The sequence below is a fragment of the Denticeps clupeoides genome, chromosome 11 (genome assembly GCF_900700375.1).
Source record: "Denticeps clupeoides chromosome 11, fDenClu1.1, whole genome shotgun sequence".
Classification (NCBI taxonomy): domain Eukaryota; kingdom Metazoa; phylum Chordata; class Actinopteri; order Clupeiformes; family Denticipitidae; genus Denticeps; species Denticeps clupeoides.
Window position 1 is genome coordinate 248,419 of NC_041717.1, and position 11,604 is coordinate 260,022.

The window sequence follows — 11,604 nt, forward strand, 5'->3', positions numbered from 1 at the left end:
TACGACAAATTAATTATTCAACAATCAAACAGAAACACACTTGGGTCACACGAGGAACAACAGGCCAACATTTTGTATAATGAGACATTTTCATGTATGATCGTAGTCATTTTAAGATTTAAGCACAACGACTCAAAATATTGTCGGAGAATTATGGAGTTTCCATAGTGGGTAATTTAAAGAAGAGTCAAAGTAAATATTGCTTAAATCCAGAGTAATGAGTCTATTTGGTGTCATTTATTTCATTTGTAAGACCAACTGGGCAATGTTCATTTTAGCAGTATCACATAAAAATATAATAAGATAAGAAAACACCAGTGTTTGATCACTGTTAAATTGTACTGCCAATGAAATATATTCAAAAGTGACATTTTCAACACCACAATTGTGGAATTAGCCACATAAATGCAAGATTGGGAGCAAACATCCAGTGTTTCAACAAGAATTTCCACAGGATATTTTCTTTAGTAGTATTTGCAGTTTAAAAAAAGTCAGCTGTCACGTGTTTTTTTATTCACTTTTTCAGTTTGGTTTATGAAATGCATTTTCCAGAAACTTCTCAGCTTTTTCCTGTGTGTAAATGCTTTATTAATCACTCTCTAAACTTGGTCACAAACATGCACGCAAAAACTGTACTTTATTCAGTTTATTCTGTAGTTTTAATCCATGCAAACAAAGGTGAACGTCGAAGACTAATTGTCAATCACTGCCGTAATAAAAATGACTTGGACCAGCGTGGGCCGTGGAACTGGTTCTGCAGTGCAGTATGAGAGGTACACCCGCGTGTCCTGTCCAGTGACGTCACCGTGACGCAGCCTACCACTTTCCTCCCATCCTTCTCCCTCGCTCACACACGAAGCAGAGGGCGTCGCGGCAGCAGACAGCGGGGTGAGTAGAAACTCCCCGTCTCTCATTCAGCAGTGTGTGTGTATGTGTGTTTGTGATGGTTGTTCGAGCAGACGCAGATTTAACGTTTAAAATGTTGAGTTGGTTAGGTTCAGTGGTGAGACTTTGTTTTTCGATACGTTTTATACACAAGACACACACCTCCTTACCACAGTAGCAGGCAGGGGGCAGATGGCTGTATACTTGTCACCTGTCCCCTGCTGTCGGTCACACTGGCAAAAGTTGGGTTTGGGACTCGTTGTGTTTAATTCACTCATTTGGTGTTAAGTCTTGGAGCATCTGGCATGGAGATTTATGTCAGCCAACATCATGCAGATAGCTGGCCTTACAGCCAATGAGCAGATTAGCAAGCAGTAACATCAGTGATTGTGTGTGTGTGTGTGTGTGTGTGTGTGTGTGTGTGTGTGTGTGTGTGTGTGTGCGGCATTAGAAGCAGCTCGGCAGAATGTTGTGGAGAATTGCGTTGAATTGAGGAGGACATACAGACATTATGCAGCGTTTCAGACTGCAACAGGTTCTGTGTTGGATCCCCAGGGGTAGATCCGGGGTCCACTCCTCTTCTACAAGAATGGAGTTCATTTTTGGTGACATCAATTAGCCGTAAGTAATGAACCTATGAAGGTATGATGTCTTGATTATGATCCATAAGTTTAATAAATTAATTAGAACCTTAAGTTATATTGTTTATACAGATGACATTTAAGATATTGATACCCAGCATGTTTCAAGCTGGTCCATGTCACTAGCACAGCAGTAACCATGGTAACAGTCATCAGCCAAGTGATATTCCATTAGCACAGCTATACATTATAGTGTGTGTGTGTGTGTTCGTTCAGTAGGATTATGTCCAATATTAGATCGTTAATCCTGCAGCACTGATCCCAAATGTACCGCAGGCAGTGCAATCACACACACACACATACACACACACACACACACTGCCTCTGGTCTCCATTAGTGTCTCTGCTAGTTCCTGCCCAGGTAAAGGGGTGAACACAGAGGACTAAGGAAGTCCTTGTTTCAGTCCCATAATGCTGCTCTGTTCCCTGTTGAGTGACTTTGGTTTGTGCCAGATTTAGTAATAAGGACGTGTGAGAGCGATAAGGACACAGTTTTCTCTTACCATTGCAGCGGAGCTGCTGACCTTCAACAACAAATGAAACCAGACTCACCCCCAGAGAGAGGCAGAACGTAGGATGGATGAGATCCCTCTTCCTTTACTCACAAGAAGCTTTAACCCTGGTACAATCTACTGTTCCCTGGGGCTGTATCTAGCAAAAGTGAGTACACCCTTCACATTTTTTCTAAATATTTTATTACATCTTTCATTGGGACAACACTGTAGAAATAACACTTTGATACAATGTAAAGTAGTCAGTGTAAAGCTTGTGTTAATTTACTGTCAATTCAAAATAGCTAAACACTCAGACATTAATGTCTAAACTGCTGACAACAGAAGTCCAACTTATTGTACTGTGATGTACTGAAGCAGAAACTACACATGATAAACAAGCTTCCAAGACGACCACACTGCCTTGCTACTGAACTGAGGGTGAAGGTGCTGGAATGGCCAAGCATGATGGCAGCACATTCCCTCCTCTTCTTAATTATCATCCATTAGCCAATGATATTCCCTTTTCCTTAGTTTGGTTCAAAGATGAGCTCAAGAAGTACAGGTCAAGCTTCAACTTCAAGAATACCCTGTAGAAATACACTGGAACTTCAGAATACTCCAAGAGAAACATAATACAAAATGAGAACTTACATTTACATTTACGGCATTTGTCAGCCCTCAGGGGCAGTGGTGGCCTAGCGGTTAAGGAAGCGGCCATGTAATCAGAAGGTTGCCGGTTCGAATCCCGATCTGCCAAGGTGCCACTGAGGTGCCACTGAGCAAAGCACCGTCCCCACACACTGCTCCCTGGGCGCCTGTCATGGCTGCCCACTGCTCACTCAGGGTGATGGGTTAAATGCAGAGGGCAAATTTCACTGTGTGCATCGTGTGCTGTGCTGCTGTGTATCACATGTGACAATCACTTCACTTTGACTTTTTTCACTTTGACTTTATGCAGAGCGACTCACAATCAGTAGTTTTCATGGACAGTCCCCCCCTGGAGCAACTTAGGGTTAAGTATCGTGCTCAGGGACACAATGGTAGTAATTGGGGTTTGAACCTGGGTCTTCTGGTTCATAGGCGAGCGTGTTACCCTCTAGGCTACTACCACTCTACTTGTGAACTTGTGCTATTTGAGCATGTGGTCAGTTGTTGTGACAGTATTTATCCCTCTAAAGATTTGCTGGTGTTCCATTACTCACCAGATAACCAAATTCACATCCTCCCTCTCCTGGTCCTCTGAAAAGAAACCTCTGCCATCCTCCACCTGGTCATGTCAGTCCTGCAAAAAACATCTTTTCAGCATTTTCTGCCCTCACATACTGTAGTGCAATAATCTCCCCTTACTGTAATGTGTTGTAAAACACGTATGACAGGATATAAGAGACCTACCTAGTTTCCTCTCCAAAGGTCCATATATCAGACACAAGGCTGAACTCAGATTTGGCTGCACTCATTGACAGACCATGGAGAAAGTCTACAAAAGTGGACAGTATTGGACTCTGAGATGGTTACTTTGGTTCTCTGTTTAAGTGCCATATTACATTCTGGCTTTTTAGTGCAATGAAACAGTGGTCACAAAGAACAGTACATGGTCACATGGTCACAATAAGTAAAAAAAAAAATAATAATAATAATAAAATTCATGGTATGGCCCCAGCAGCATTTCATAACTGGTATATTTCTGTCAAAAATAAATATGTTAAATATAGTAAATTCGCCAATTGTAAAGTTTGTGTATTTATCATCTTGTCAGTGGTGGAGCAACAGGACCCGTTTCTGGTTTCGGTCCACATCATTGCGGATCCGGGAAAGGCTTCTTCTCTCCAGCATGCAGCAGACCAGCTGCTGGCCTGGGTTCATCCGGATCTGTCTCTCTTTCGGGTATCGGAGAGGGGCCCCCGCCCTCATCCACCGGCCACGCACCTCACTGGACAGCCAGCACTGGCTGTTATTGTCTTCCTGCAGGAAGAGGGGAAGGACAGCCTGCAGCGTCTCCGCCGAATCCTGTGCCGGGCGCCGTGGTGCTACCATCACAGCGAGCCAATTGGATGCTGGGGCATGAGCCCTGTTTCCCCAGCCTGCCAGGACTTTTATACACTGGCACCAGGAACACCCCTGTGGGCTGTCCGGCAGGTGCATTATGGGAAGGAGATTGTACGTTTCACTGTGTACTGCCGCTATGAGACCTTCAAAGACATGGTGCGCTTCTACCAGCTGTTGTTACGGAGACGTCGACTTGCGCAGCGCAAGGAAGACTTCTGCTTCTGTGTGGTCTACTCCAATCCAGACACTGAGATCCAGCTATCACTCAAACAGCTACCAAGGGGACACAACCCTGTAGCCACCGAGAATGCAGTAATGGAGTTCCGAGTGGGGGATGTAGGCAGGCTTGTGCCCCTTCTGCCACGCCCATGCACTCCCATCAGCCCCCAGCGCTGGCAGACAGAGGACTACGATCACAACAAAATTCTCCTGCAGGTCAGAGTGCGACTGAACACAGCCCCAACCTCACTACCTTTATCCACACCAGAGATGATGGACTCTTATGGTTTTAGGTTTTCTTGTCTAAAGTCTAGAATTTAGCCCACTAGTACGAAAGTAGAACTTATTTACTGACTGAAGTCACAAGGCACTGAAAAATGAATAAAACTAAAAACTCCATAAGAAGGTCAGATGTTTACATAGACTCATCATAAAATTGGATGTTAATTATATATACATGCATCCAAGGTAAAATTTGGTTGAATGTCACTTAGCAAGATGCTATTTGACAGATTGGTAGCTGTCAACATGGCACTATAATGATGAATAAAGTAAGTAGGTGATTGCTTGGCCTCTAGCACGGAAAACTGGGTCATACCAATGTCGGATCCACTGTTATTCTCTGCAGTGGTAACTTGAACATGTTGTCCAAGGGTTGCATAGTAAGTATTATCACACATAATGCACATATTGCTGTATCATTTCTGAAATTGTGAAACATTGTCTTCAGGATGTCATGATGATCTGAAACAATCAGGTATCTGGCAAGACTGCTGTTGTGATGCACTGTCGTCAAAACCTCCACAGGTTCTCAAAACAGCATGGTTAAATGTGCTGGATGTTCAGTTCAAACAGTTCAAAGGTCAGAAGGTTATCCTGACAGTAATGGTTTGCATAGTTCTTGAAGGATTCTTTGTCAGGATTCCAGATTCCATGCTAGTGATCAGGTAGGGGAAAAGGTGTAGATCCTCTTTGCAAATCCTCTGAATCCCATTTTCTCTTCTTATTGGATTTAACACCCAGTCAGATCAAACCAAGACTAGGATCTGTACTTGGTTCATAGTACTAAAGGATTTGTACATTTTCCAGGATAATCATAGGCAAAATAACAAAATGACAGCTCAGATAACTTTCATACAAGAAGCTACGCAATCTTGTAAATAGCTCAGGAAAGACCCTGCATCAGTAGTTTATAACACATTAGGACTTTGTAATGCCTTTGAATGTAGAATGGTCAGTTGCTTTGTTTCTCCTAGAGACAGGCAGAACGGGTCCATTATTCTGATTGGAGCTTAGCTGCAATCAGCTAACACTAGTAGACACTGATTAATTCCACATGACTCACTTTCGTGGACACACACAGACACACAGAGGTCAGGTCTGTTTGACACAGATTACCAAGATCACCGAAGTGTTAGTTGCTAAGGCAACACCCTCATTACAAGTGTGCCCTGCTGAGTTAGAAGGAAGGAGAGCTCTGCTCAGTTGTGCTTCAAGTCTACAGATATGTGTGTGTGTGTTCAACAACAACAACAACATTTATTTCTTATATAGCCCAAAATCACATACAGTATGTCTCAATGGGCTTTGACAGGCCCTACAGTTGACACCCCCCACACTTGACCCTTCTGCACACAAGGAAAAACTCTAGGAGAGAGGAAAAAAAAGAAAGGAAGAAACCTTGGGAAGGAGTGATACAGAGAGGGACCCCCTTCCAGGGTAGAGTGAGCCTGCAAATGGTGTCAGTGCAGGGTTGGGGATGATATAATAATAAGTCCTACAGTTGTAGGGTTGAATGTAGTCCAGTGCCATGGTCTAGATTACGTGTCCATAATGATGTTACTGGTCCACTTGAAGATCCCTGAAGCTGTAGTTGTAATGGTGGTGGTGGCTGTGGTGACCCTCTGGTTTGTTTCATGCTATGTCCTCGTTTAGCAGTTGTCAGGAACCAGGATTTATTTGCTGGTCTCTTCACTGGGTCTGCTAGTAGTCTGGGCACTTGATTCCGTGTCTCAGAGAAAACAAACAGAAGCAGCGTATGGTGGCACTGTACGACCAATACTGATACTCACACTGTCCATGCAGACATTATACTGGAACAAACTGAGCTGAGGTGCACTGTGTACAATGAATGATATTCAGTAGCAATATATGACTAAATGAATGTACAGCCAATTAGTTTAAGTGTATGTAGGATATGAATGTTGTAAATGCCACTTTCCCATCTGATTTCTGTTTTTATACCTGTTAGGTACAGGATGCAAGATGTGGCCGCAGACACACCATCGCACAACTATCTGCTGACTCCTCCCCTTCACAAAACTCCTCCCCTCCATTCGCGTTGTGCGCACCGGCTGTCCCGCACTATGGCCGAGGCCCTCTCTCCTATCGTATGCGTAGATACAACCGCAACTCATCCTCCCATCCCCATATGCATACCCTCCCCCTGACCAGACCCCGCCCCCTCTCTCAGAATACCGAGCCGGAGGTGGAGTCCTGTCTGCTTGGGTTAGCCGGACATCGCTCTCAGTCACTCTGCTCACTACCTTCAGTGGGTGAAGCTTCGAGCTTCCGCCTCGACCTGGCTACACTGGTGGGTGCCGTGGAAACAGACGTGGACACTGGAGAGCATGTGGGCGGGGGCAACCTGGACTTGTCCGTGGTTTCTGCGTACTCACAACCGCTCTGTTCCAAAACCGGAATCAGCTTCCTCCCCAAGGGACAAAGTCCCAGCCTCTACTCAGCTCCACCCATAAACAGCAGTGGATCAGAGATCACAGGAAGCAACGGACTCAGCAGCACATACACACTTACACATCCAGACACAAAAAAAACTGATACTCACCCATTCACACACTCACACCTGCAGGATAGTGCTGTGGACACACACACTCACTCAGGGAAACAGGGACACGCAGCTGCTGAGGATGAGGAACCAGAGTTTTATATTTGACATCAGATATTCACACACAAGGTCCGAGGTCCGAGTATTTTAATAAAATTTACACACAACCCAGTTGTAAATTCACAATAAAAATTTGTTCAGTTTTGATCTGTCTGGACAAACACAAACACACACACACACAAACTGAGACAGCAGAAATGAGGGATGAAGGATCTATATTTACAGCATTCAGCATACAGCAGGGACACAATGGTAGTAAGTGGGATTTGAACCTGGGTCTTCTGGTTCATAGGTGAGTGTGTTACCCACTAGGCTACTACCACCCAATAAGGTTCTATATGTGCTCAGTGCTCTGCTGTCTGAACTTCATGTTTAGATCAGAAGCTCTTGACTGGTCAATAACTGATGAGTAAATTAGTCTTGGACTCAAGTATAATTGTACTGAAATAGTTTTAGGCCCGTACAGATCTCATGCATGGACATACACACACACACTGCCTACCTTATTAACATAGTGAAATACACAAAGGCATTTTGAAATACACACAATTTAATAAACAAAAATGTATTTGTTATTTGCACATGATATCTGCATAATATTTGTTAATGGTCACTGGTATTTATAAACACTTGATCATCCTCAGCAATGTGGCAGATTGGTTCTGAAGTATGAACTTTTATGGTAGTAGCCTAGTATGTAACATACTTGCCTATGAACCAGAAGACTACAGAGTCACAGGTTCAAATCCCACTTACTACCATTGTGTCCCTGAGCAAGACACTTAACCCTAAGTTGCTCCAGGGGGACTGTGCCTGTAACTACTGATTGTCGCTCTGGATAAGGGCGTCTGATAAAAGCCGTAAAAATGTAATGTAAATGCACTTTATCTAAAGAAACAGCAGATTCAGTGCAGGGTTGGGTTTATGGAATGAAATTCTGTTCAGGTGAGATAAAAAACTTGCTCATTATGGAATGTTGTTTGCCTCTAGGTGGCAACATCTGCCCATGCAACAAAATACACACCAGCAGCTAAATTAAGTGGCAGTTCAGACCAGTGGTGGTTGCTCTGCAAGCGAAGTGCCGCTTCCTCTAATGTTGTTGTGAAGTGATTGTCATTGTGAAACACAGCAGCACAGCACACAGCATCGGAAAATAAATACTCATATATGTACTGTCGTGTTTTATACAGGACATTAAAACAACCTGTATCACAGCGTCACTGGACCTTCCTGGCATGGCTCTGAAGAAAAGCTGGACGGTTATTCGATAAATGCAATAAAAATCGTCGTCTGTGGGCGGGCCATGACGCAGGGCTGCTGCATGATGATTGGAGGAGCTGCCTAAAGGGTAGAACCCATTTTTTGATTGACAGCATGTGTTAAGTATGGGCCAACGCTATGGAGATTTGAGTTCAGTCTTATGCGGATTTGCAGTCACAAAACAAACTGCTTCAGTCTGTGTTGTTTTCTGGTGTTATAATAATTCTTTAAATGAAAAAAAAAAAATAGCAAGCTGTGCATGATGGTGCTCTCTTGTATGACAAGGTGAACTGACTGACTGTGGAAATGATCTGGTAATCATGACTATTGATGAAACCTTCTGGGTAACTTTGACAGGACATACAATAGACCTGAAAAATGCAAAGAACATGTGAGTTCATGTGCAAGTTTAAGTTGTCTGGGCAGGGGCGGGGTTAGACATATAATCAATCAAGACTTCTGTGCTTGGCTGTCAGGAGCTGGCATTCAGGATGCACGATGAGAGTAGAGAATCAGCAAATAAAGGGAATTACAGTGGTGTGCAAGGCTGGCTAAACGTTTCTTGTGAAAACAGAGAATTGTTGAAATTGGTTGCAAATGTGACTTGACCTGAAACATGTTCATCCAATTTCAGTACAAATATGTTCATTGGCCAGTGACTTAATCAGATTTGTAATCTGATCACAGTCACCATGCGTCTTCTATTTCAGTTTATTTACAATTAGAAATGCATGTTAATGGACTGAAGTACACATGTCAATCATAACACACATGTAACATTTGAATTATTAAAGTTCACATAAAATTATTAAGAATTGTTTTGGTCACATAAACCACATGAATCACACAAAGCTGATACTGTGAGGATATTTATGTGGCATTACATACATGACAGTGCAGTGGGAATGTTCTGTAAATATCACTTTCGTTCTTTTGCCCATGAGAAGGCTTCATTAATCTATTTGCATGTCTGGTCCTGAGATGAGATTTCTGATGTCCACTAATGCTGCTGTGAACAAGGGTGTAAGGGAAGTGAGGGTGTAAGATTCAGTTTAAATCAGTTGGGTGTATAACAGCTGTCAATCATGCCTGTCAGAAATAACCAAGAAAGCTCCACAGAATTGGGCCCATTATCAAGAGAAACAGGGAAATTGAAGAAGAATCACTTACATTCTTCTACCTGTGTGATGTTCGGCTTCCCCTGGGGATCACTGGGGAGTGACCACGCCAGTCTGATGCTGATTCCACCTGCGTGATTGGGACTTCAATTTAACCAGGCTGTGCCGTGGATGGGGCAGAGCGGTATTCCAACACGCAGCCAGAGGGTTCCCCGTTCCCCATGTCTCCCTCTGTCTGGTATATACAGGATCTTTTGTGTGTCTTGGACAGCTCACTTGCAGGAGACCTGGAAAGTTCTCGTTACCACGTGGAAGGCGTAGGACTTGTGAAGGAGGGCAAGCAAGCAACAGTGTCAGCAGAACCAGAGGGTACCCTGTTTCAGTGCAAGGCGTGGTTGATTGTTTAACCCCATTGATTTTCCCTGTACCACAATAAACTGTGTTCCTTTTTCCCCTACCCTCTGTGTCCATCTTTTCCATTCCCCCTCGGTCATGAAAGCCTAGAGGAATCTTCAAAATATATTTTTATATGTTTGTTTCTTGGACTACTTAATACCTGGCCTGTTGTATCTAAATCTACCTGGAGGAAGGTCTCTCTTATTTGCCTGGTTGTAAGTGGGTGAGTCTGGTCTTCTTTAAGAACAACGATGCATGTCTGAGTTAACGGTTTAAGGGAACTGTTTTATTTGCTCCAAATAAAAATACATTTTCAGGTGAATTTATAAAAAAAAAACACAAACACAAATACACAATGATTGTCTATTTTACAGAATAGCACACAAAAGGTCTTCACACATCTCAGGTCCTATACCACCAGGTCAATATATCCTGTCTACACCCTGATATTGTATTACTGTATTTACAGTACATCCAGAAAGTATTCATAGTGCATCAGTTTTTCCACATTTTGCTATGTTACAGAATGATCAGGGGAAAGAGTAGGCACCTGGGCTCAATTTTGCCTTTTGGCAAGGGCTGTGAATACTTATGAATTTTTTTTTAGTTTTAATACATTTGCCAAAACCTCAAGTAAACTTTTTTCATGTTGTCATTATGGGGTGTTTACGGTGTATAGAATTCTGAGGAAGAACATTAATTTAATCAATTTTTGAATAAGGTTGTGAAAAAAGTGATACACTGTGAATACTTTCCAGATGCACTCCATCCCAAAGAAAGGATCCCAAGAAAAAAATGTCTTACAATTTCTTTTTTATGTGTGGTTTCCTATCTATTTGGGCCTAAACTTTTTTTTTTTTAATATATTTTTTATTTTAATTTCACAGCATGTCCACTGTAGAGGACAACAATACGATTTCCATGCGAAAATAGAACTGAATTTAGAAAATGAAAAAAAGTAGCAGATTATATCTTTAGAATGATATGTCCTTGTTAAGCAGTTGTCAGGAACCAGGATTTATTTGCTGGTCTCTTCACTGGGGTCTGCCAGTAGTCTGGGCGCTTGATACCGTGTCTCGGAGAGAACAAACAGAAGCAGCGGCAGACGGTTGCACTGTACGACCAATACTAAAATATGTGGTTATAGTGGGTGAATTTAACTTTGTCTGTGTCTAACAGGGGGACTCTGTGACAAACTGGACTTTATAATTGACACTGCGTCAAAGTGAAGTGAAATGAGGGTCTATTTTTTTAACAAAAGCCAGAGAAAACAGATAGGTTTTGAGATTGGATTTAAACACCGAGACTGTGTCTGAGTCCCGGACGCTGACAGGCAAGCCGTTCCACAACTGCGGAGCTCTATAGGAGAAGGATCTGCTCCCAGCTGTGACCTTCTGCACTTTTGGTACCAATAGTGACTCCGCACCCATTGATCGAAGGGGGCGTGGCGGTTCGTAAAGAACCAAAAGTTCACTCAGGTACTGCGGGGCGAGACCATTTAGAGCTTTATAGGTCTAAAGTAGGATTTATTAGTCAATCCTAAATTTGATGGGTAACCAGTGCAGTGATTGTAAGACTGGGGTGATGTGGTCAAATTTCCTAGTTCTAGTTAGAACTCTGGCTGCAGCATTCTGTACTAG

General features: G+C 42.9%; 1 protein-coding gene across 7 annotated transcripts; it reads left to right on the forward strand.

Annotated features, from left to right (window-relative positions):
- Window positions 1-806: 806 nt before the first annotated feature.
- Window positions 807-10,025, forward strand: fam124a (family with sequence similarity 124 member A). Of its 7 annotated transcripts, none has more exons than XM_028997336.1 (5): window positions 807-888; window positions 1,337-1,506; window positions 2,038-2,186; window positions 3,777-4,501; window positions 6,537-10,025. In XM_028997336.1, coding segments are annotated over exons 3-5 (1,428 nt in total). In that variant the 5' UTR covers window positions 807-888; window positions 1,337-1,506; window positions 2,038-2,185; the 3' UTR covers window positions 7,239-10,025. The 7 variants fall into 7 exon arrangements, with proteins under 7 accessions (XP_028853169.1, XP_028853171.1, XP_028853172.1 ...); XM_028997339.1 differs by having other exon boundaries at window positions 852-888; window positions 1,441-1,506; XM_028997338.1 differs by lacking the exon at window positions 1,337-1,506 and having other exon boundaries at window positions 847-888.
- The last annotated feature ends 1,579 nt before the right edge of the window (window positions 10,026-11,604 follow it).